Genomic DNA, 26,369 nt, shown 5'->3' with positions numbered 1-26,369 from the left:
AGGGTGTTGCGCTCTGACTATAGCAGATCTACAAGCTCACAAAGCGTTGCGTAGGGACGCGTTGTGAGCTTGTAGATCGGCTATTTTCAGAATGCAACCAAGTGTAAAATCAGCCATTACGACACCATCAAGGCACCGCCACAATACATTTTCGTCGACTAAATCAACTGTATTTAGTCGACTATAATTTTATGATATTCAGTCAACTAAAACTAGACTAACAGTGAAACATTTCAGATGACTAAAATATGACTAAAACTAAATGGAAATTGATTCAAAAGACTATGACTAAAACTGAATCCAAATTTGCTGTCAAAATCAACACTAGCCTGGGGTCGACGGGTGTTTCGGGTGTTTCGGGTCTCACCTCGCCCAGGTGACCCAGCCGGGGTTGATCAAGCCCCCGACTTACGTCCCAGTAGCTACCCACGGTCAGTGGGTAGGGCCGGGCTCCTCCTTCGTCTCACCAGGTCCAGGACCTGAGCGTTGCACCAGACTCCCCCCCGCTCCAAACATTTCACTCCGGCGTGATGGTGTCTTGGGCCGTGGTGATGCTGCTTTAAGATTAAAGACTATTTAAGACTGCAAAAATCATTGTTGTTAAATTCGTAAGCTCCGTACTTTGATGTTTTTTTTTGTGTGTGTGTTTTGTATTTGTATGCTGTGCAGCATTGTGGTCAGCCTTGGTTGTTTTGAAAGCATCGGTGTCATCTTAGATTTTAGCAACATACGTTTTTCAAAAAACTCTTTAGGTTCAGCATTTTTGAAAATTAAAAAAAAATCTTAAAAGTGTTTGAAAAATGACGTTTTTTTTTTTTTTACACAAATCTTCTCTTCTCTTCTCTTCAAATCTCCTCTTCTCCTTCACACAAAACATTTTCAGATGGGGGTCTGCGGCCAAATACCTTGTATTTTGGGGGATCTTGACCTGAAAAAGTTTGAGAACCGCCAGGCTAATAGTGTAGAGCAAAAGCAGAAAGGTCACTACTATAGAGCTCAGAGGGACCCCGGTCAATCAAGTAAAGGGTTTAACCACAATTTAAAAAAAAATAGCAGATCTATAGCGCGGCACTCGGTGCCGCGCTATGAGCTGGTATATCTGCTATTTTTTAATAGCCCAAAGAAACCTTAAAATGACACACAGATGTGTTCCCGGTCTTAATGGGTTAACCCATGCATACTGGGGTTCAAGTGGTTACGTGGTTTTAAACGTTGCTTTATAAATAAAAATGGACTCTACTTGACTTTGACCAAACAGAACCCGGATGGCGTCCAGAGTCGGGCGGCCCAGAACAGCCAGGGCCTCGCCTACAACGCCCAGAGTCTGGTGGACACGTCGGGTCAGGTGAAAACGGCGTCGGCACAAAGCCAGGCCCTCTCTCAAAGTCACTCTGTGTCTCAATCTGCCACCCAGAGTCACTCTCTGTCCAAGGTTAGTAAGAGTTTCTGGTATTTTCTTCTCCTCAGTTTTTATTTGTATTTTGATTTTTATTGTCAAGGGTGCAACTCAGGAGATGTAGGAGCCCAACCCGATCTCCAGAGATTACCGTAACATTGCACGGAACGAGTGCACTTCATTCCGTGGATAGCCGCCTCGGAACTCCCGAATTGCGTGCATATGGTACGGCGCTGCCTTTGTGACAAAACCATTTCGGAGGCGCGCAGTCACAGGCGAATTGTCACCCCGTGAAGGACCACCGAGGGAGCTAAGGCGACCGAGTTGCCGTCCTGAACGGTGGGACATTCGCCTGTGCCTACTCAGCGCCGTTTGAGTTATGTACCGATAGGCACAGAATCGTAAATTTTATTGTGCGGACTGCTCTGCTTCCGGGTTTTTCCGTGTTGCGACTGGTTACGCCCACCGTGGGACTCGCCGTACATATGCACGCAATTTGGGAGTTCCGAGGCGACTATCCACGGAATGAAGTGCACTCGTTCCGTGCAATGTTACGGTATTCTCTGGAGATCAGGCTGAGGAGCCAAATGCAGAACAGACAGGCAGGGCAGGTCAAGTGCACCAGGATTTATTCACCAAAAATCCAGGAACAAAAGGAGAATAAACACGAGGACTATACTGAAAACACAAGGAGAACAAGAAAGAACTAGACTAGAACACAGCAACAACATTTAAAAACCTGCATGTTACTTAAAGGACGACTGCACCGATACATTTTCAACCTATCTTCATATAATAGATCCTCACTAATGCTCCTGATAAGATTGTGTAATTTTCTACTCCGTCTGTGTCTCATAGGAGGGCTGTGGACACTTCAGAAACCTGTCTACCAGTGACATCATCGTTAAGATATTCAATATTTCATTTTTTAAATTTCGATTTGTATTAACGCGAGAACAATGGCTTCCATTATAGCGTGCTAACTTTCCAGGAATAGAAAGCCTGTAGTTTCTATTATCTTGGATTCCCCATTGATGATGTCACTGGTAGACAGATTTCTGAACTGTTCACAATCCTCCTCTGAGACACAGACTGAATAGACAAAAATTGTGCCATATTATCATGAGCATTGGTGAGGACCAATTATATGAAGACTGAAAATGGGTGAAGTCGTCCATTAAGGAACTGAGAGTTTATATAGACGAATCCACAGACGCGCTGCCTGTAGCTGCCTGTAGGCGGCCATTGCTGCGGTGTCGCGGTGCGGAGCGTTGACCCCGCAGCTATGGCTGCCTACAGGCAGCGCGTCTGTGGATTCGTCTATACACACAGGATAGCAAGACACAGGTGAACTCAACTGACAATCAACACAGGGATAGGCTACGGGACTAACAGGACACAGGTGGACATGACTAATCAAAGTACAAACTACAAAGACGACAGGAAACACTAGAACGTTACTTCAAAATAAAACAGCAATCACGTACATCACAGAAGTAAGGACACATTACAAAATTAAAGGAACACAACTCTAAAGTAAAACCCTAACTGTCTGCAACTAAGAACAAACAATACAACAAGAAACCAACACAGACACAGACAATGACTGAGATCCTGACATGGCAAAACAATTAGAGGATCTATCCAGCCAAAATATTAGACTTACGTGTATCTATGAAATATTGACTAGGTAGGACTATATTTTTTCCTCTATGATTTGAGTTGATAGAACTTAGCCTCGATCTCCAGGCTTTTATTGCTTAGTTTTGCTAAAAAATAAAAGCCTGGCCCAACTATAGCCTGTACTGGGTATGAGGAAGTGTTTCATTTCCCAACCAACCAGAGTGCAGTGGGCGTCGCTCGTAATGTTGTGTTAACGGGGCGGGGGTTGACGGACAGATCGGTGAACCAATGGGATCAGGCGCCGTCTCTCGCCGGCTCTATACACACGCCCCTTTATACACGAAATCAGGAGGGTTGCAGCAGGCTAATAGAACTTGATAGAACTTCATTAAGCGCCCTGGTGGTGTTTTTATGGTGTTTTATGTCTTCTCTGACTATTTTGAGTTTCTTCCTGGAGACTGAAACCTTGAGGGTCAAATGTGCCAATAAAAAAACAGCGCTTTAATGACACAGTAGAAATATACCCTCCCCCTCATTATCATAACACAACAGGTGTGGGCATGAGGAGGAGGAGGGACTAGGACAGGTGGGTGGTCTTTTAGGAGGAGGCGGAGGGACTGGTTCAGGTGGGAGGTGCTAAGCGTGTCCACATAAAAACATAATTTTAACACTTTCTGTACACTTTTTGAAAAAATCTTCCTCCTAGTATAACCATAATACCTGATGATCATGTTTTAGGGGGAGAAGAAATCATTGAAAATCACGGCACCCCGTCTTTAAAGGGATATTTCACTTTTTAAAAAAAAATTGGGTCATTTTATCGTCTACCCAGGCTTTTGTGAGCCCCCCCAGACAGTTTTTAAGTTGCTAGATTCAGTATTTACATATTTGCTATTCATTTTATCAGACACGCCCCCTTCCTTTAACAAACCTATTATAACTTCAAACTCCATTTTTAACATGTTAGATTCATCAAAACACCTGTGCTTGGTTCTGGTGACTCATCCTCCTAATACGTGAGGGGGCCGTGTTTTTTCATTTATTTTATTACATTTTCCAAAAAAAATATCTAAAATAAATGAAAAAAGAATAATTGAAAAAACCCGGTCTCCTCCCATATTAGAAGGACAATATCAGTCACCAGAACCAAGGACGAGTGTTTCCGATTAATCTAACATGGTTAAAATGGAGTTTGAAGTTTTAATGGATTTTTGTAGGAAGGGGGCGTGCGTTTCTGATAAAAATTAATATCAAATATCTAAATACTGAATCAAGCAACTTAAAAACTGTCCAGGGTGCTCACAAAAGCCTGAGTAGACGATAAAATTACCCAAATTGTTTTGGAAAGTGAAATATCCCTTTAACCCATGGGGCGGGCGGCCAAATATATATCAATTTGGGGGTACTTGTCACGAAAACGTTTGACAACTACTGATTTAGAAGGCATTTTATGAATCGGCCTCAGGTCAATGGGTTAACAACCCTGTCTCTGTCACACAGACGCAGCACCAGTTTCAGTCGCTGAGCCTCAGCCAGAGCCAGAGCCTCAGCCAGAGAGAGAGCCAGAGCCTCAGCCAGAGCCAGAACCTCAGCCAGAGCCAGAACCTCAGCCTCAGCCAGAGAGAGAGCCAGAGCCTCAGCCAGAGAGAGAGCCTCAGCCAGAGCCAGAACCTCAGCCTCAGCCAGAGAGAGAGCCTCAGCCAGAGAGAGAGCCTCAACCAGAGAGAGAGCCTCAACCAGAGCCAGAACCTCAGCCTCAGCCAGAGAGAGAGCCTCAGCCAGAGAGAGAGCCTCAACCAGAGAGAGAGCCAGAGTCTCAGCCAGAGAGAGAGCCTCAGCCAGAGAGAGAGCCAGAACCTCAGCCTCAGCCAGAGCCAGAGTCTCAGCCAGAGCCAAACCAAGACCCAGATCCAGATCCAGGCCAACGGCACCACGGGGGGCAAATCCTCCCCGTCCTCTTCCTCCAACCTGAGCTCTCCCATCTCCACCCCGGCCTCCTACCACCACCAGACCCCCTCCACCTCTCTGCCCAACTCATCGGCCCTCTACCCACCTCATCCTCATGCCTCCTCGCTCCCTTCCTCCCCTCCCCTCCCCACCGTCTTGCCGCTGCCGCGCAGCGCGCCCATGCGCTCCACCATCACCCTCACCCCCAGGTTAGTACCATTTTTCATTAGTTTTGTATTTTTATTTCGTTTTGACTACATGTTTGTATTTGTTTTTTTTTGGTGCCAGCCACTCCATCAAGTGACTGAGTGTGTTTGTGTGTCACTTAAAGACATGCGCGCGCTCACACACACGCACACGCACACGCACACACACACACACACACACACACACACACACACACACAGAGTAAAACTGCTCTAAGTACTTAAAAGTAACTAAAGTGACAAAAAAGTAACTACAGTGGGTAAAAAGTAATGAAAGTCAATAAATAAATTGAGTAAAAAAACGTAAAATTTGTTAAAATGAGTAAGAATACTTAAAGAGGTAGTGCCATGGTTTTGCACTTTTTCTGTTTTTCATGTGTCTATGAGGTTGACAGAACTTCATTAGACCCCCTGGTGGTGTTGTTACGTAAAATGATACCCTCCCTGACTATTTTTGGGTTTCTTCCAGTAAGCCGAAATCTTTTGAGTCAAAGGTGTCAGAAAACAGCGATTTACTGACGCAATACAAGCCCTACCCTCCCCCTCATTATCATACCACAACAGCTGTGGGCTTGGCTTAGAAAAAAGCATGTGTAGCAACCTAGCAACGTAGCAACAGAGGGGGGAGGGGAGGGGGCAAAGTAAACACACTCTCAGTGGGAGAGAGAACGATAGAGATAGAGCCTGTAGTGGCTTTTCAAAATAATTTGCGCAAACCAGATTAAAATGATTGATAGTAAGGAACCAAATGTACCCTTACATTGCCTACATATCTGTAACTCTGAGAGTGTACAAATGGAACCAAATGGATTTGGTATGACTATAATAAAAACTCCCCCTCTCTCTCCCCCTCTCTCTCCCCCTCTCTCTCTCCCCCCCTCCCTCTCTCTCCCTTTCTCTCTCCCCCCTCTCTTGCCCAGCATGCCGAGTGCCACCGGCCTGGGCAGCGCCACCCTACCCTCCAACCCCGCCCCGCCCACGGATGCCCGGTGGTCGGCGCCCGCCGCCTACCTGTGCTCCGTCCTGCCCGGTGGCGGTGGCTCCTCCTTCTCGCCCTACTCGCCGGCCTCCTCCAATAAGCTGTCCCCCTCCTCGCCCCTCTCCCCCTCCAGCCCTCTCCTGCCCACCTCCAGGGGTCCTCCCCCTCCTGGCTCCTCCTACCCTCAGTCTCTCCCCACCAACCAGCAGAACAGAGTGCCCCCTGCCGTGGTCTCCCTGCCCGCCGGCTACAAGGCCACGCCCAACATGTGAGTTAAGGTCCTGGTGAAATGGCCTTTTCCATCATTTTATATAGAATTTTCGGTCTGAAACAAAAGACGGTTTTATGGAGTTGAAAGCCCCTACTAAGCGGGAACACTCGGAGCCCCCCACCTCACGTCTAATTTTTGGTTACTCCGCTGCGCCCTCTACAGATCCGGTCAATGGAATTTTTCTATTGACAGCCTAGCCATAACTACTAAATGACGTCAAATCGTCAATAAGAACTTCTGATGAGCTTCTCCAACCGTGTTGATTGGCTAGGTGGTGGCGATATGTATTTGCATTTCCGTGTCCGGACCGGGCTATTCTGTCAGCAGTGAAAGCAGTGGGAAAAGACGTTGGCAGAGGAGAGGAACTAGTCCTACACAAAAACAAACTCTGTCCCCCTCTAGTGTGACCATGCATAATGTGAAATATTATTACTTACCGCCCGACGAGAGAGAGTTCCTTCCATAAGGAGAGAGCCAGCGACAAATGAGACAGAGTCCCGCTCTTTAGGGTCAAACAGTATGATCAGAACCAATTCAGCGCAGTTGTCTTCAGCTCGTCAGTCAGCGCACAGGTGTCATCACATCAAGCTGAATGAGAATCAAATTGGGGATGTACACCCAGGGGTGGAAAAAGTACTCAAATGTTTTACTTAAGTAAAAGTATCAATACTGCACTGTAGAAGTACTCTGTTACAAGTGAAAGTCCGGGATTAAAATTTTACTTCAGTAAAAGTACAAAAGTATTGGCATCAAAATGTACTCAAAGTACCAAAAGTAAAAGTACTAAAATGTTTGAAAATAGCAGATCTACAAGCTCACAACGCGTTGCGATGTAGATCGGCTATTTTCAAATAGCCAAGGTATAAAATAAGGCTAAAGTGGTTAATGTATGTTTTATAATGTAATAATTTATATCTGCAAAGTAACGAGTAGTTTTCAAATAATTGTAGTGGAGTAAAAGTACAATGTTTGCCTTTGAGATGTAGTGGAGTAGAAGTAAAAGTATAGTCAATTGGAAATACTCCAGTAAAGTAAAAGTACCTCAAAATTTTACTTAAGTACAATACTTGAGTAAATGTACTTAGTTACTTTACACCACTGGACGTACCTTCCTTCGATTGATTGATTGATTGATTGATTGAATATTTTATTAGGCAAAAAATGTAAAACAGCACAGTTACATTTAAAATACTTTGTCTAACAGGTCCGTTCATAAAAGTCCTTGCGGACTTGTTTCCAATTCATAGGCATATATAGTGGCACCACAGTTCAAATATCATTACAAAATAAACAGCCAAAAAATTACACTATGTACAACAAAAAAAATTAAAAAGAAGGGGGAAAAAATATGTACAAGAACAGGGGGGGGGGGGGTCTGCTGTCTAACGGGAAAATGGTACTACCTCCTCCTTTGGCCTCCTGAAAGGTGATTTTTTAAGGCTCTTTTAAATGAGCCCAGCGAACTGCATTTTTTGAGGGATGGAGTTAGACTATTCCAATCCTGGGTGGCAGTGACAAATGTCCGATATCCAGGCATTAAAATAACCACGCTAGATGTACACAAACTTGCTCCTGCAGCTGGAGACGGGGCAAGCTACATGGCTGTGATTAATAACCATCACTCAGATTACTGAGCGGGGGAGGGGTATCACCTCAGTTGGGTTAGCAGTATATGGATATGAAAGTCTTATCAAGAACTTTTTTTCCCAGGTGAGAGGTCACAAATGGAACCAAATGTTAGACACAGGTCCATTTGGTTTCATCTGTACATTACATGGAGACAGTTATTTTTACAGTGTAGATTGGGGTCCCAGAGATACAAATTGTATCGAATGGGGGAGCGTGGGCCTAATGCACTGGGGGTCTTTGAAATGAAAAAAAGGTTGATCTCTCTCTCTCTCTCTCTCTCTTTCTCTCTCCAGCCTTCCCAAGCCCATCCTGAAGAAAGCCATGCAGGCCCCCAGGCCCTCGTCGGCCCGCTCAGACGATGACATCCAGGGCTCCAAGGACGCCCTGATCCAGGACCTGGAGAAGAAGCTACGCTCAAAGGACGCCAGGAGGAGGACCAGTCAGGTTCGATGTCCCGTGTGTGTGTGTGCGTGTGCGTGTGCGTGTGCGTGTGCGTGTGCGTGTGTGTGTGAGTGTGCGTGCGTGCGTGCGTGTGTGTGTACTTTTGAAGACATTTGTTTTTTATTCCTTTAGTTGGGATGAAACACACATCGCTGTGTGTTGTCACTGCTATTGTATCCTACTGACTCTACTGACCTGCCGCGAGCAGCGACCTTGACCTTTGACCTTGAACCGACCACCTACCCGAGTCCAAGTGGACGTTCGTGCCAAATGTCATGACATCCCCCTGAGGCGTTTGTGAGATATCGCATTTGTGAGAATATGTTGGAAACTTTTCACACAACACAAATTCTTGCAAGGGGGTCCACTACTTGGCACAAAATAATCACAGATGGGGCTACGCGGACAAATTTATATTAATTTGGGGGGGTCCACGACATGAAAATGTTGCAACGACACTAGAAACAAGTCCCCTCCAACAAAAAGAAACCAACAATATTTACAAGGAACTCTACAGGAAAAGCAAGCCAAAAGTACCTTATAGTAAACAACAGTGGTGTAAAGTAACTAAGTACATTTACTCAAGTACTGTACTTAAGTGCACGGGGTGCCGTGACGACACAATTTTGAGGTACTTTTACTTTACTGGAGTATTTCCAATTGTCTGATACTTTTACTTCTCTACTCCACTACATCTCAGAGGCAAATATTGTACTTTTTCTCGACTACAATTATATGAAAACTTTAGCGTTACTTTGCAGATATAAATCACATTATAAAACATACATTAACCACTTTAGCCTGATTTTATACCTAGGCTATTTGTAAATAGCAGATCTACAAGCTCACAGATCTACAAGCTGTGAGCTTGTAGATCTGCTATTTTCAAACATTTTAGTACTTTTACTGTTGGTACTTTGAGTACATTTTGATGCCAATACTTTTATACTTTTACTGGAGTCAATTTTGAATTCCGGACTTTTACTTGTAACACTACTTCTACATTTCAGTATTGATAGGCCTACTTTTACTTAAGTAAAACATTTCAGTACTTTTTCCACCACTGGTAAACGAACATGGCAAAACTGGTTTCCAATGAGCAGCATAAGGCTATGTGTGTGTGTGTGTGTGTTTGTGTGCGTGCGTGCGTGCGTTGCGTGCTCGCTCTGCCAGTTATTTCTTTTTAAGTGCGTATGGCTCCCTCCCTTCCAACAGAAACTCTCCCATGAGGAGCGTATGGCGCGCAGGCTGCTGGGTCCGGACAATGCATCCTATATGTTCGACCAAGACAGCCTTTTAGACTCACAACTAGACCAGGTAAGACTTAAGGCGAGGGTTTCTCAAAGTGGGTGCCGTGGCACTGGCACCCTGGGGTGCCGTGACGGCACGAGTACTAGTACCAGGGTTTCCGCATACTACTTTGATAATATTTGGAATTGACCTACAGTATATTACTTCAGTTTAAAGGACGACTTCACCCATTTTCAACCCATCTTCATATAATAGATCCTCACTAATGCTCCTGATAAAATTGTGTAATTTTTTTTCTACTCAGTCTGTGTCTCATAGGAGGGCTGTGGACACTTCAGAAAGTTTTTTTATTTTCTTCAATATTTAAACTTTTTTTTTTTTTTATTATTAACACATTAACTGCCAAGACCGTAGCCCTACGGGCCGTTAAATCCAACTGTTAAGCGCCGAGACCGTAGCCCTACGGGCTGCGGTCTTTTCGCGCATGCGCGGTCCGGGTGCACTTTCGGATTTTTTTTGATCCACTTCCGTTTCCGGTTTGATGACAGGAAATAGAATTATTTGGGATCCGGTTTTCACGATCACGGCCGCTCCCATTCTACAGACGAAACTGAAACTCAATTCTCTTCCTGTAGTTTTTTCTCCTCGCATTTCACTGTTTAACGTAATCCGCTCTAACTCAAACATGGATGCCCCGTTTGACACGTGGTTTTCACTGGGAGATACAGGGAGATCTCGCGGATGTAAACAGACTGTGTAGCGCTCAATCTTAAGGATTTTAACAAGATCTATGGCGACATGAAAAAAACAAAAAAACAACAAAAACACCTTGGCACTGGTGAGTACATTATGAGATTAGCCCTTGGCAGTGGATGTGTTAAAGGGAGAACAATGGCTTCCATTATAGCATGCTAACCTTCCAGGAATAGAAAGCCTGCGGTTTCTATTAGCTTGGATTCCCCATCGATGATGTCACTGGTAGACAGATTTCTTTTTTTCAACAAAAAAAAATGTATCCCTCGATTTTGTAACCCTTTTTCACCCGGTGCCAATTATCTAAGTGATCCTGGGCGCTACACTCCCCCGCCAGCCTAGGGAGCCCAGAGCCGAGCTCATGCCTCCTTCAATGCACACCAACCGAGCTTCTTGTCACCTGACAGGGGGGGGGGTTTCCCTGGTTGGACGTAGCGCGTGGAAGGAACACGTTATTCCAACCAGTTCCCTTCCCCTCCATCAGGCGCCCCGGCTGTCATGGGGGAGGCGGTATAGCGACCAGGATTACTGCATGTTTTTGTGAGGGTATTAACTACCCTAGGAGACACGGGGAGAACATGCAAACTCCACACAGAGTAGGCCCTACAGGTTTCTGAACTGTCCACAGCCCTCCAATGAGACACAGACTGAGTAGACAAAAATGGTGCCATATTATAATGAGCATTAGTGAGGACCAATTATATGAAGACAGGTTGAAAATGGGTGAAGTCGTCCTTTGACCACTTAGACCCTTTATGCTTAGTAAAAAAGCAGACTTGAGTCGCACTTCGATTTCCGCCAAATGTTTCCCCCAGAATAGGGATGCTGGGGTTCAAGCAGTGGTGTAAAGTAACTAGGTAAATTTACTCAAGTACTGTACTTAAGTACAATTTTGAGGTACTTTTACTTCACTGGAGTATTTCCAAATTTCAGTACTTTTACTCCTACTCCACTACATCAGAGGCAAATATTGTACTTTTACTCCACTACGATTAATTGAAAACTTTAGTTACTAGTTACTTTTCAGATATAAATTATGATATTATAAAACACACATTAACCACTTCAGCCCTATTTTATACCTAGGCTATTTGAAAATAGCAAATCTACAAGCTCACAACGCGTGAGCTTGTAGATCTGCTATTTTCACATATTTGTATTACTTTTACTTTTTGTACTTTAAGTATATTTTGATGCCAATACTTTTGTACTTTTACTCAAGTAAATTAGGAATTCTGGACTTTTACTTGTAACTGAGTATTTCTATATTGCAGTATTGGTACTTTTACTTAAGTAAAACATTTGAGTACTTTTTCCACCACTGCTTGTGACATACTGTATCTTAGGGGGAAAGATTGACATATTTACGTACCGTAATATAAGACACACCTGTAAAATATGAGGTGCTATAAAGTAACAATGTATTTCAGGGGGTGCCGTGGATGAAAAGGTTATTTACAGGGGTGCCCTGAGCCAAAAACGTTTGAGAACCACTGACTTAAGGTCTTACACACTGGAGGCGCAATCTCTTTTATGCAATTAATTCGCACTTTTTTCTTATCTTATAAAGTCAATGCAAAGCTTTCACATTTGCGACGAAGTTTCGCAGAGAGATATAATGCAGCATTTATTTTCAGATCAGAATTTCGTCTCTGTCGGGTGACCTCATCATGTCCAAAACTGTTACTTTTCAGGATTCAAATGAATAAAATAGCAAAAGTAGCAGATCTACAAGCTCAACTTGTGGATCTGCTACTTTTGATGCTTGTGTGTGACGCTGTAGTGTGAAGTAGGGCGTTCATTTACGAAAAGACACAAGAAGTTAGAGTTTGGACATAAGAGGTTTCTACCCGACAGCAACGATTTGCTAAAATAGAGGCTTCGAAACGGGCTCTGTAGAAACCAACGGTCCAATGGTGACCAATGGTCACGGCTCCCTTATCGTCCCTATTCTTTTTTTCACAGTCTATGGTCCAAGTATGGATCGAGCTTTACACTGTTCTCTGTTATAGAACAGGGGAGCCTCCGTAATCTCTTGTTCTGTTGGGGAGTTGGATGACGTGTGTGTGTCTGTGTCTGTGTGTGTGTGTGTGTGTGTGTGTGTGTGTGTGTGTGTGTGTGTGTGTGTGTGTGTGTGTGTGTGTGTGGCTGTGCGCACACGGTTGTCCTGTCCTACATGCTGTCAGCAAGGCCTGCCCATAGCTCTCAGGGCTTGCTGCCAAAATATATACACACACGCACGCACGCACGCACACACACTTAAAGCCTCTGTGGCCAGCGAGGCTTTTCAGTGGCTATTTCCAGCCTGGTTTCGGAGAAAGAGCCCCCTCTTGTTGGTGACAACAGGGCTATTGTGTTAGGACACGCACACATGCACATGTAGCAGTATAGTGGCTCCAGAGCCTCTGCCTGATGACCAATAGCCTATAAAAACTAGGGGGAATTCCCTTCTAGGCTAGTGGTTAAGATGTTGGCTTTCCACGGGGGGTTGAATCCCGGGCTACATTGGCGGATTTGGCGCAATGACCCGGTTGGGGGAGGTCAACAGGGGGGTGAGTGTGTTCTTGCATCAACCCATTTAGACCGGGGAAAGAATCTGTGGTCATTTTAAGATTTATTTGGGCTATTCAAATGCCGCGCTATGAGCTTGTAGATCTGCTATTTTTGAAAAATCGTCAACATTTGCAAATCTTTGAATATATATATATATATTTTAAAGCAAACATTTGTAACTTAAATCTTTGCTTCTGGGGGATTCTACAAATGTCTTCTCAATCCTAACAGTTTTTTGAAAAACACTATAGCTATAATATCAGTGCTGCTCCAACCTTTTCCATGTCAAGGACCCGCAAAATGTTTTTGTATTTGGCCGCCGACCCCCATCTCAAAATATTCAGTGCCGATGACCCCCATGAAGCAAAGATTTGAGTTACAAATGTTCCCTTTGAAAAATATATACATTCAAAGATTAGCAAAAATGTTCACGATTTTTAAAACAAATAGCAGATCTACAAGCTCATAGCGCGCTATGAGCTTGTATATCTGCTATTTTTTAATAGCCCAAAGAAATCTTAAAATGACACAGATGCTTTCCCGGTCTTAATGGATTAATGTAGCAGTAGAGCCTCTGACTGATGACCAAAATCCCAATATCTCCCCCGTCCAAAGGGGGAATACCCCTCTAGGCTAGTGGTTAAGATGTTGGCTTTCCACACGGGAGACACGGGTTTGAATTCCGGCCACGGCGGCCATTACACACGCGCGTGAGCGCACGCATAATGGTGACAAATTTTCTGTTATGGGGGTCCCTGGAACATTTGGGAGGTCCGCCGCGGCCGAATACATGTCAATAGGGGTCCTTGACATGAAAAAAGATTGAGAACCCACTATAGGCTAATCATTACTTGTTTCTTGTTTTTTTCTGTGTTACAGCCAGAGGTACCGGAGGGAAGGCACACAGGAGGTCTATGGTAAATATTCTGTACACACATCATGAAAAAGTAACAGTTTTGGACATATGAGGTTTCCACCCGACAGAGACGATATGCTCTCTATTATAATAATAATAATATATTCAACACAGACAAATGACATTGCCCTCACAGTAAAAAATCCTCAGTGACAATTCAACTTTTTATGCTTTTTCGTAAATTAATGCCCTACTTCAGGGGTGATGCAACTTTGACGATGGAGAGGGCCACTATATTTCCACACTCACTCCAGAGGGCCACATTGCATATATACTGTTCGGGCCATTCTATGTCACACAAAAGTAGCAAAAATTGCAGATCTACAAGCTCTTTGAGCTTGTAGATCAGCTATTTTTCAGATTTCTTTTTAGCTATTTTTTAATTGGAATCCTGAAAAGTAAAATTTATATTTTATTTCAAATGCATTTAGTTATACTTATGTTAACTTTTTGAACTTAAATACAAATACATTGGACATTAAAAAAGACAATAGAATTTTAATATTCATTAAGCAACTACTAATATAGACTTAAGTAATTAAAGCGGGTCATGTTTGCATGTTTGGAATTGTAACAGCTGAAATCAATAATATATCAGTATTCTGATATTAACCTGCGGGCCGCATTAAGTGAAGGTGGGGGCCCCATGTGGCCCCCGGGCCGCCAGTTGCCCATGTATGCCCTACTTCATCATACAAGAGTGTCACACAGAAGTAGTGAAAATGGCCGATCGGGCGGATCTGCGCGCGCGCGTGTGTGTGCGTGTGTGTGTGCGTGTGTGCGTGTGTGTGTGTTTTGTGGCGTCTGACCCCAGCGCAGAAGATAGAGGCAGTTCAAGGCTTTAAATTCAATTTATTAAAGGGAAAATCAACAATGTTCAGGGAGGGGGGTGCCTGCATATCATGCAAAACAAACTTACATTTTTCGCCAAGTCAGGGGTTAGTAGTAGGTTTGACGTTAAACAATGCAGGCTTCATCAACACTCGTACGTTGCCTATGAATAAAAAGAAAGAAACACAACATGAGCTTTGTAACCCAACACAACATCATAACAGTGAGAAATGTGAGTGAGTGTATCGCTTACCGCCGGACGGTGTTTCCCCCAGGGAGAGTCAGCAGCAGTGAGTTAGTTAGAGTGAGCACTTCTGATTGACCAGCACGCAGGTGTCATCACTTCCCACTGATTGAGGATGAAGAGTGGCACATACCGCCCCTCAACTAGTTGCCCTAGGCAACGGGGCTGTCTGAGGCGCTGGACTCATAGGCTCCAATGTTACAAAGGTACAATAGTTTACCTTTACCTCCCACAGTCTTTCTCAACCTCTCTGTCTATCTGTCTGTCTGTCTGTGTCTCTCTCTCTCCCTCTCTCTCTCTCTCTCTCTGTTAGGGGGAAGCATCACTCGGGGTCAGACGACAGGGGCAACGAGGGCCCGGCCATCCAGGAGAAATGCTACGCCCCTCGTTTCATGCAGATCCCCCCCGACCTCACCGTGGAGGAGGGCCGCTTCTGCAGGATCGACTTCAAGGTCAACACGCACACGCACACACACACACACACACACACACACACACACACACACACACACACACACACACACACGTACTTTTACTTTTGGTACTTTAAGTACATTTTGTTGCCAATACTTTTGTACTTTTACTCAAGTAAATTTAGAATTCCGGACTTTCACTTGTAAAAGAGTATTTCTACATTGCAGTACTGATACCCCCCCCCCCCCACACACACACACCCCCTCCTCAGGTCGGAGGCCTGCCCACCCCGGACGTGTGCTGGTACCTGGACGGCAAGGCCATCCGTCCGGACGACTACCACAAGATGCTGGTGTGCGAGAAGGGACTGCTGTCCTTCATCATCGAGATCGTCACCGTGCACCACGCCGGCGTGTACGAGTGCGTGGCGCGGAACCGCGCCGGAGAGAGCCGCTTCACCATGAGGCTGGACGTGTTGGGTGAGAAGCATGGATTTAAACCCATTGAGTTAAAAAGAATAGAGAGGGCACCGGATATCCCCCCCATACACTTGCTCACCCAGCGCATCAGGCGAAATCACCCCTTCTTCCGGGTTGTGACATGTGATGGGCGGGGCCTATTTGGGGCCAATGTGAACTGATTGTGACACGTTTTGCGTCACCGAGGTGCGCAGCCCCTGAAATCTTCTCTTCTGGGGGTCCCTGGCACAAACCATTTTCAGATGGGGGATGTGGCCAAATAAATATACATTTGGGTGTCCTTGACATGAAAACGTTTGAGAACCACTGCTTTACAAAATAAACCTGCCTCCTTGTCTGTCTGCCTGTCTGTCTGTCTGTCTGTCTGTCTGTCTGTCTGTCTGTCTGTAGCCCAGGAGGTCCTCCGCCCGCCCACCTTTACGCAGAAGATGCTGAACTCCCGCGCTCTAGAGGGCGACATGGTCAGGTTAGAGTGTAAAGTGGACGCCTCGCCCCCCCCTCAGCTCCACTGGAAGAAGGACAAGGACATGCTGCGCATCGACCCCAAAAGAATGAGGTGGGCCGACAGGAGACCATGGCTGTTACAGTTACTGTAATGAGTATTTAGGACAGGAGACCATGGGCCCTATTCCCAGGGACATTTGAACAAACCACTAATTAGGGATTTCGGACTAGGCAAGAGGCGTTTCCCCGCAAAATTCGGTATTCTATGGCACCCCCGTGACCTGCCAAACACCTGAGCTACCCGTTACATTATGCATAGGTGTGGTTTGGGCGTTACAATGATAAAACCAATCACCGTGCCAGAAGCCATTGCCTTTAAGAGAAGACTGCGCTAGCCGTCATCCCGATCCAATATATGCTCTAGCCTATCTACCTGTCTGCACTGTTGCCTGGTCTGATTATTATAAGCCACATTGGGCTTGTTTTTCCTTTATTTTATCCAAATACATTTTTATATTAATTTGTAGCCTATTGTGTTCACAATAAGCTTGTCATATTAGTCAGATCCGGAATAGTATATGAAAGCCATTTAAAATAGTTATATATTCCTACACAGCTGATGCCAAATAATTAATCAACAGGGCAGCGCAACGCTAAAGTAGCCTAGGTCAAATCAATCACTGTCTTGTCATGACGCAGCAGTAGAGAGCTCCCTTTAAAGTTTAAACCATAACATGACATAAATAATGGATCTTCAGAACTTTCTTCATGTCTTTTTCACCTCAAAGTAAATGTTGGATTACTTCTTCAAATGAAAGCACAGGCAGCGGCCAGAAGGTAACATTGTGATTTCTCCATTGCAAAAATGATTACGGTTATTCTATGAAACATATATTTCATAGAATAACCATAATCATTTTTAAAATGGTTATGGGGAAGTGTATATATTTATATAGCCCTATTTGCTCCAAGCTGTTTTTTAAATAAAATATAGACTGTTAGGGTAGAATGACTCCTGTTCTTAACGAATTACCAAGATTTAATGAGAAATAAGGCTTCTTTAGAAAAATTACTGACGGGCTGGGCTGGGTCTAATTTGTCAATTATTAGTCGAGCCAGGCTGAAATATTTAGGGGATATGAAAGCTCTAGTTAGTAGTTTGAAGTGCTCATGTGGCTAGTTGCTTCTTTTTGTTTTCATAGACCTGCGGACTGCGGTTGCTTATTTCTCTCCAAGGCTGGCAACATGGCTCATGGTCCAACGCACAAAGCCATTGTAGTGTCTGTGTGCACTTGACGGGTGATTTTATAAACCAGCGGGTGCTTTTAGAATCCACTATCCCCCCTCCCCAAGCCGTACCCATGTGTGGGTTGAGAATTTCAATGTGGGGGATATAGCAGCAACACGCCCACGGGCACACCTCCACGCGCAAATAACGGCGTCGGCATAATGGTGACGGGTAGAGCAGGTGCTAGAATAACCTATTGGGGCGGCGCAGGTCCATTATCCCGATTTAACGGGGAATTTTTCGCCACAGAATGGGGCCGCATGGCTGTTACAGTTACTGTAATGAGTATTTAGGACAGGAGACCATGGCTGTTACAGTTACTGTAATGAGTATTTAGGACAGGAGACCATGGCTGTTACAGTTACTGTAATGAGTATTTAGGACAGGAGACCATGGCTGTTACAGTTACTGTAATGCAACGACGCAGGAGGGGGGGAGGGGTTGAACGTACTCAGTTCCATTGGGGGGGGGGGGGATATAGGATATATGGATATATAGGATATATGGGATGAAGACAAAAGAAAAAGAAAAAACCTCCGACATCTACATTTCATGGAGTACATTTTGTGTACTGAATTAATGTAACCGAAAAAAAAACGCACGCTGGGAACGCATGCATGCCCTCTGCGTCCCTGCTGTAATGAGTATTTAGGACAGGAGACCATGGCTGTACAGTTACTGTAATGAGTATTTAGTTAATGAGGACCAATTGCCGAAGATGAAGACGAGTTTAAAATGTGCTCCTTTAACCACTTGTACCCCTTGTACTCTCTCTTTCTCTGTCGGTCTCTCTGTCTGTCTCTCTGTCTGTCTGTCTCTCTGTCTCTCTGTCTGTCTGTCTCTCTGTCTCTCTGTCTGTCTGTCTGTCTGTCTGTCTGTCTGTCTGTCTGTCTGTCTGTCTCTCTAGTCTGTACCAGGACGGCTCAGGCAGACAGTGTTTGTTGATAGAGAGGGTGACGAAGGCAGACGCCGGTTGGTACACCCTGTCTGCCATCAACGAAGCGGGCATGTCCACGTGCAACGCCAGGCTGGACGTAGGAAGTAAGTATACTGGGCGTGTGTGGGTGTGTGCGTGTGCACGCGAGTGTGCGTGCGCGCGTGTGTGCGTGCATGTTCTTGTATTACTATACTTGTGAGGTCCAAACGTCCCTGCAAGTGCAGTATAGTAAAATTTGAGAAATAGACATTGTGAAGACCATTTCCCTGGTCCTCACAAGATACATATTTTGGGGGAAACATTCAGGTTGGGGTTAGGGTTAGTATTTAGACATTTAGAGGTTAGGTTTAGGGGTTAGTGTTATAGAGTCATGCCTGATTTAGGCTTACTTACAGTAGCTGCGTGCCAGTGTCACGCACCGAAAAATAGCAGAGCTTCTAATAGATTGGCTATTTTTCAGCTATTGTTTGGCTATTTACGGCGATTTTCAATGCCGTCCTTAAATGTTGATGTCCTCAGTCCCCTGGTAATACAAACGTGTGTGTGTGTGCGTGTGCGTGTGCGTGTGCGTGTGTGTGTGTGTGTGTGTGTGTGTACACACTGGAGCCTCCTAGCACGGCAGTTACCATAGCAGTCCTAACTCAAACAACAGATGGGGAGCACCCTGCTATGTGAGCCCTTAGCCCTATAGCCGAGTTAGCCTCATCAAACAAATGAAGAAACCCAATAGACTGTGAAGCTATGGCTCCCATTCAGGCACTAACTGAGTAAATGTACTTGAGTACTTTTTTATTGTTGTTTATTTGGATCCCCATTAGATACTACCTTAGCACCAGCTACTCTTCCTGGGGTCCACACAGAAACAAATCACATTATATAACATGATATAACATATTACACGACAGTTTAAGAGAACAGCTAAAAACTTAAAATAAAACCAAATGTAAAAAAGAAATAAAATAAAATCTATCTCAAGTTTATGGTGTGGTAAATCATATAACATCTTAACCCCTTAACTCTCTCAGTGCCAAGCCACGAGTTATCCCGAGTTTTTTCTGAATGCCCTCAGTGCCAGAACGAAAAATCCTGAGTAATTTCTTTTTGAAAAGAATGTTCAGAACCCAAGATATCGTGATCCGAAGATTTGCTGCTCCATTCACTCCTTGTTTAACTTATAACTGAAAAGGGCTGTATCTCACTTCCTAAGCACTTTTTTTTTACTTAAAAATAAAATAAAAAAAATGCTGGCACAGTATGAACATTTTTTTTTTCATTGGCACTGATTGAGTTAAGACCGGGTCTTTTTTTTTAGATTTTTTGGCTATTCAAAAATAGCAGATCTACAAGCTCATAGCGCAGCACCGAGTGCAGCGATACGAGCTTGTAGCTCTGCTATTTTTGAAAAATCGTCAGACGTCTTAATGGGTTAAACCCATTAACGACCTGAGGACGGTTCCAAAAATGTCCTCTAAATCCTAGCAGTTTTCCGAAAAACTTGTTGCTATATCAGTGGTTCTCAAAACAGTTTTCATGTCAAGGAGCCCCAAAATGACCCCCCATCTCAAAATATTTTGTTCCGGGGACCCCCCAGAAGCAAAGATTTGAGTAAAAAAAAATCGCTTTAAAAAATATATCATAATTATTCAAAGATGTGCACAAATCTTTTCAAGATTTTTCAAATATAGCAGATCTACAACTTCATAGCGCGGCCGGGGCACGAAGTGACACGCTATGAGCTTGTTTAATCTGCTATTTTTGAATAATAGCCAAAGACATCTAAAATGAGCTGAACAAGGACCAGGAGGACAGGTCTTTAAAGGGAGAGAGCCCAGGCGCTCTCCAATTGCTGTGATGGCAAACAAACAAAGCAAATACACAAACATACACAAGATAACTAAAAGGTGAACTACAACCGTGAAATAAGCGTACACATGAGGGAACCGTCACACGAGCCAAAGAGATGAGGTCCTAGAAGCAGTGGTGGAAAAAAGTACACATTTTCTTTACTTAAAGGAGTAGTTCACCCAAAACATTACTTATTTTCTGTCAATTACACACCCCATGAAGCATTGAATTCATGGAGATATATATATATATTTTGTCACATTCCTAAGATAATAAGTTGATGATAATAATAAAAGATGCTAATGTATCCGGTAGGAGACACAAAGGAGACTACTTGTGTCACCTACCAGAGAGAACGCCGGTTATCAAATTATTGGCTTAGGAATGCAATGAAAAACAAACAAATCTCCATGAATTCAAGGCTTCACAGGGTGTGTAAGTTTTCAAGTGTATAAAATGTATAAAAATCTTTTGAAAATAGCAGATCTACAAGTTCGCGTCGCATCGCGATGCATTGTGAGCTTGTAGATCGGCTATTTTCAAATGTCCTAAACGTATATAGGGCTGAAGTGGTTAATGTATGTTTTGTAATAATAATCAAAATCTACAAAGTAACCAGAACTGAGGTTTTCAAATAATTGTAGTGGAGTAAAAGTACAATACGTGTCTCTGAGATGTAATGGAGTAGAAGTAAATTACAGAAATCTGGAAATACTCCAGTAAAGTAAACATACTGTACCTCAAAATTATACTTAAGTACAGTACTTGAGTAAAAGTACTTAGTCCATCCTGTATGCTAAGTAAAGTAGGGGGCTGACACCAGCGGCAGGCAGCATGGTGGGGCTATCAGGTTTGTCCCTGTGTGTGCCATCTGTTGCGTAGCTGCGCTAGCTTTAGATCTGCAATTTTTTATTTTATACTATGCACATTTTAAATCATTTACTTTTGAAAACATACACATCATCTCTGTCGGGTGGAAACCTCATATGTCCAAAACAGTTACTTTTCAGGATTCAAATTAAATTAATAGCAAAAGTAGTAGATCCACAAGCTCGAAGCGCGTCGCATCGCGCCACGAGCTTGTGGATCTGCTACTTTTGATGCTTTTGTGCGACGCTGTAGCTGTAGTATGATCAAGTAGGGCGTTAATTTACGAAAAAATATAAAAAGTTAGAACATGGAGATAAGAGGTTTCTGTCCGACAGAGACAATATAAATTATATAATATATATATATTTTTTTTTAAAGCAAGTACTCCAGTATTGGAGTCCACTACGGACGCAAGTTATCTTCATTTCAAAATGTAAAAGTGATCTTAAATCATGGCTTCACCTACTACACACAAATTGGACTCAGATAAAGGTCATCCAATGACCGGATTGCCCCCTTATTGGCTCTCTTTGGTGTCTAATAATGTGTACAGTACTTTCTTTTAGTTAATGTTTACTATGTAAACATTACAGTACTATGCTAGATTCATATTGTACATTGTGTGTATGTACTGGAGTAAATACTCAGACATTATGTGTATTGCTCAGATAGACTACAGACTAGTAGATTGTCATTGTCTGCTTGAACTGCTAGGATGATGAAACATGATGACACATGTGATATCTGTAAGGGTCACACTGACCAGTTACAGGACACTTGTGTACTGGTCACTAAAGGTCTCGGATTTAAATAATGATGAGGAGACATATTAGGATGTCATCATGGATGCTGAGGCTGGAATGAATGAATCAATGTGGTAACACTTTACTTAAAGGTCGCGTCTATAATGCATTATACGAGAACAACTGCAAAGTGCCTTACTCCTTGAGAGAAACCCACCACATTGATTTGTGTTTCATGGGCGTTTGTTTGAATAGTATGTTGGATGTTTAATGTCTAATATTGGAAACAAGCTTTGGCTTTTTTGTGACATATCCATGTTGACACTTTTGAAAAAAAAATGTATTTTTCGGTCATTTTATTTTGAAGGCCAGTGTGAAGCATGTTTGTTACTACATTGCTTATATCTTACCTAAAAATGTTTTCAGATACATATTTTAGTGTGCTGATTAAGTTTAAAATGAGTAACAAACCGTCTGGACGTCGTCTTGACTGAGATTCAAAATGGAGTAGCTCTGTAATTGAAAGCAGGTGTGTTTGGAGGAACGTTTTTTTGTTCGTGACTCAAACAGGTGAATTAATCATCTCTTATATTAATAAGAGTCCATATTCCATCTATTGTTAGGTATGTCCATATTATGACCATGGATATGCTCTAAATTCATTTCACCACGTCTTTAATAAAGGTTCTAAAATGCTTTTGAATGTTTGTCAATGAAAGTATTTCTATTCTATTCTCTCCTCTCCTCTCTCTGGCTCATCGTCCCTGCAGCCCGTACAGCTCCGGCCATCCCCGCGGCCCGTACAGCTCCGGCCATGAAGATGGCGCCCCCTGGCTCCAAGACGTTGAAACTGTTGTCCTCTCTGAGCCACCTGCCGCCCCCGACGGTGGAGAGCCCCGCCCAGCACGCCGTCGCCCCGCTGTACGAGAGGCCCGCCCAGCACAACGCCACCGTCGCCCCGCTGTACGAGAGGCCCGCCCAGCAGCACGCCACCGTCGCCCCGCTGTACGAGAGGCCTGCCCAGCACGCCACTGCCGCCCCGCTGTATGAGAGCCCCGCACCCCAGAACACCGACCCCCTGTACGAGAGTCCCGACCCCCAGCAGAACACCGACCCCCTGTACGAGAGTCCCGAACCCCAGCAGAACACCGACCCGCTGTACGAGAGTCCCGACCCCCAGCAGAACGCCGACCCCCTGTACGAGAGTCCCGAACCCCAGCAGCACACCGCCCCCCTGTACGAGAGCGAGGAACTCTAGAGAATGAAAAAAAAAAAAAAAACACTGCTTCTCAACTTGTGGCCCGGGGCCCTCTGGTGGACCGTGAGGAGATTGCAAATGCGCCCCTCTCCTAACAGACAATAATTGACAAAACACTAAGATTTTATCGATAATTATCGTTGCTGTCGGGGCAGAAACCAGCTAACTCCATTTTTTTGCTTTTACATTTCTTTTCATGAATCGGTGCTATTGAACACCCTTAACGTCTGTGTGTGGGTTAAAAAGAAAATTTGAACCAAAGAAAAGTATTAAAAAGCGCTTCTGACAAAACCAGCTTAACTCCATTGGATCCTCAAACTTTCTGCTAAACCAGCTAAGTCCACCAAAGGGGGGTGGAGTTAGCTGGATTTGCTGATTCCAGGCTCCACTCCCTGTTTACCTCCAACCTCATTGTGAGCTTGAAGGTCCATTCAGCTGTTCTTATTAATGATGGACAAAACCTCCTAACTCCTCTTTTTGTTTTAGTTCTTTTCATTTGCTGAAACATTTATATTTTTGGAGTTTCTGCCCGACAGCAGAGATATATAACGTAATTAATTGTTTTCCTTAAAACCATGAACAGTGAGTATTCACTGTGGCCCTGTTAACTTAAATAGGAACTTAAAGTTACACTATGTTAGTTCCATTGATCCAAGCCGCAACACAATCGATCGAAATAAACATTGCCCACCCTTCTGACCACTTAACACGGCAGCTGATTGGCTGGCGTGTTAAGTGGTAATGGATGGGTGGGCCGCGAACGCTGTTTTTTAATTGGATTTTCAAGTGGACCAGTGGATCCAGCAAAAGGATCAGAGCCCCCAGTTTGATGTGCGTTACACAATGGAATTCGAGTCCATTTTAATTTGTACACTCTCGGAGTAACTGGCACGTAAAGGGTCCTCCCGTTCGGACCCCTGGTGTGGTGGTCCCCCGTATCCAATGTTGAGAACCAGTGCTCTGTGTGTGTGTGTGTGTGTGTCCACCCACCTAGGCACACACACACACACACACACACACACACACACACACACACACACACACACACACACACACACACACACACACACACACACACACACACACACACACACACACACACACACACACACACACACACACACACACACACACACACACACACACACACACCTCTCTCTTATCAGGCTGAGGCCGGGACACACAGAACCTAATCAGAACCCCTAACCTGTGTTATAACCTCTTTAAACAACCACCTACAGGGCTCCATACACCAAACTACATAACATTTAAACAAAAACAAAACAAAAATATCCACTTTTTAGTGCCTTTTAATTAAAACCAAGAATTTAAATCAAGCACTGCCGAAGTTGTTTAATAACTATGATGCCTGTCTGCCTCTCTCTCTCGCTCTCTCTCTCTCTCTCTCTTTCTAATACGTGTTTATACCCTCCCTCTACCTTTTCAGATGAATGTTGCGTCACAGGTCTCGGGGCGGATGAATGGATAAACTACACTACCCACAATCCACCTGGGCCGGGCCCTCATCTAACACACATCTAACTAACACACTCCCTGCACTTTAGTCCTAACAATCCTCTCTCTCTCTCTCTCTCTCTCCTTCCCCTTCTCTAGTTCTGCGTCTCTCATTCAGCACCATCTCACACTGTTGTTTACTGTTGTTACAGACAATAACAATGGACGTTAGTTTGTGTCCATATTTGAATCATCAAAATTGATGTTTTTTGTCGCTGCTGCTTCAAAAGGTGCATTCCCACCGAAAGATTGAATATTTGTTCGGCATACAGTGCAAAGTCAAACAAAGTCCACGCAAAGACACTACTTGGCACGACATTTGCATCGAGCGGGGCGGGGCTTTGGTATCTTCGCTTCCAGCTAGAAAATCCCAACTGAGACGAGACGTTCACACATTTACAACTGCTAGATTAAAACTTTGCGCTTATTAGCGTTTCCATGGTATGTGTGCAGTGATTTAGAGGCGATTAGTTGACCACTTTTGTCCCATCGCAACGCCCAGCGACCAAAAACAATGACTTGATTCAAGCGACTAGAGAGATATGTTATCTTTCGGTGGGAACGCTCCCTTAAGAAATGAGTGTTTGTGAGGTTGCATTTACAAAAAAAGAGAAAAAAAAGAAAAAAAACAGACTTAAAATGATGTGACCTAAAATAGACATGTTTTTTTCTTTCTTTAAGGCCTCGCTGAAGCGGTCAGATCTGTCTGGGTCATATAGTGATACAGTTTGTGCTGTCTGTTCCTATGTAAATCCACAATAATAGTATTTCTGTTATATACAATGTATGATGTGAACTAAGCTATTTATTTTTGAAGTATTAGTTAGCAGTGACAGAACATAATCATAATCGTCGGGCAAGACGCCTTGTATCTCCGTTGTTCATCTTTTGACGTTTTTTTCTTTTCTTTTCGTAAATTGGGCGTATGCATGACAGCGGTGCGCGAAAGTGGCAGAAATAGCCGATCTACAAGCTCAGCTCAACGCATTTCTTTTGCTGTTTTTGAAAGATCTTTTGAAAGAAGACGTTTTTTGCCTATAACGGCATCGGGATTGTCAAGTTGAAAGCGGTTAAGTGTGTCTGTGGGTTCTTCAGAAATATTGAACCAATAAAAAGTATTAAAGGTTTCATGACGTTCAGTTTTACCACACATTAAAAGTCTTTGTCATGGTCCTTCAAACGTGTATAGAAAGTTTTAACAAAAAATTCCACTCCATTGATCCATGGCAGGTGTTTTTCTCTCACATTTCTAAAGCCTTTTCAACTGCAATGAAAAAATAAATCTTTGCCTGCGGGTGTCGCTGGTGAGGGATTTTGCCTGTCAATCATCACCTATGCTCCGCCCCCCCCAAAGGAAAGGATAGGGGAGGGGAGGGGCGAGGAGGAGAGTGGGCGGGATTAATTGACTGTGACCTCACTGCCGAAGGGCCAAGCTCAGATTACTTTTCAGCCTAATTATTCAGAAAACCCCAGACCAAAGAAAATCCACTGAATGTTCAAAGTTCCGATTTTTTGGGTGTAATTGAGGTCATAAAA

The 26,369-nt window shown here is 43.9% G+C and overlaps 1 protein-coding gene across 4 annotated transcripts in view; it reads left to right on the top strand.

Moving 5' to 3' along the window:
- Positions 1-26,124, top strand: part of myot (myotilin) — a 79,723-nt gene extending 53,599 nt beyond the window's left edge. For 2 of the 4 annotated variants that reach the window (XM_080416437.1, XM_080416434.1), the window contains exons 12-21: positions 1,259-1,432; positions 4,520-5,175; positions 6,093-6,419; positions 8,345-8,495; positions 13,926-13,966; positions 15,354-15,492; positions 15,726-15,933; positions 16,324-16,489; positions 18,573-18,706; positions 22,831-24,283. In XM_080416437.1, the coding sequence (XP_080272563.1) occupies positions 1,259-1,432; positions 4,520-5,175; positions 6,093-6,419; positions 8,345-8,495; positions 13,926-13,966; positions 15,354-15,492; positions 15,726-15,933; positions 16,324-16,489; positions 18,573-18,706; positions 22,831-23,318 (2,484 nt within the window). In that variant the 3' untranslated portion in view covers positions 23,319-24,283. Of the gene's footprint in view, positions 1-1,258; positions 1,433-4,519; positions 5,176-6,092; positions 6,420-8,344; positions 8,496-13,925; positions 13,967-15,353; positions 15,493-15,725; positions 15,934-16,323; positions 16,490-18,572; positions 18,707-22,830; positions 24,284-24,765 lie in introns of those variants that run through there. The other 2 variants (XM_080416436.1, XM_080416435.1) reach the window with 2 other exon arrangements.
- Positions 26,125-26,369: the final 245 nt, after the last annotated feature.

This window comes from Gymnoscopelus braueri (assembly GCF_963280865.1).
Source record: "Gymnoscopelus braueri genome assembly, chromosome: 20".
NCBI classification, from domain to species: domain Eukaryota; kingdom Metazoa; phylum Chordata; class Actinopteri; order Myctophiformes; family Myctophidae; genus Gymnoscopelus; species Gymnoscopelus braueri.
This window is presented reverse-complemented; position numbering and strand designations above follow the sequence as displayed.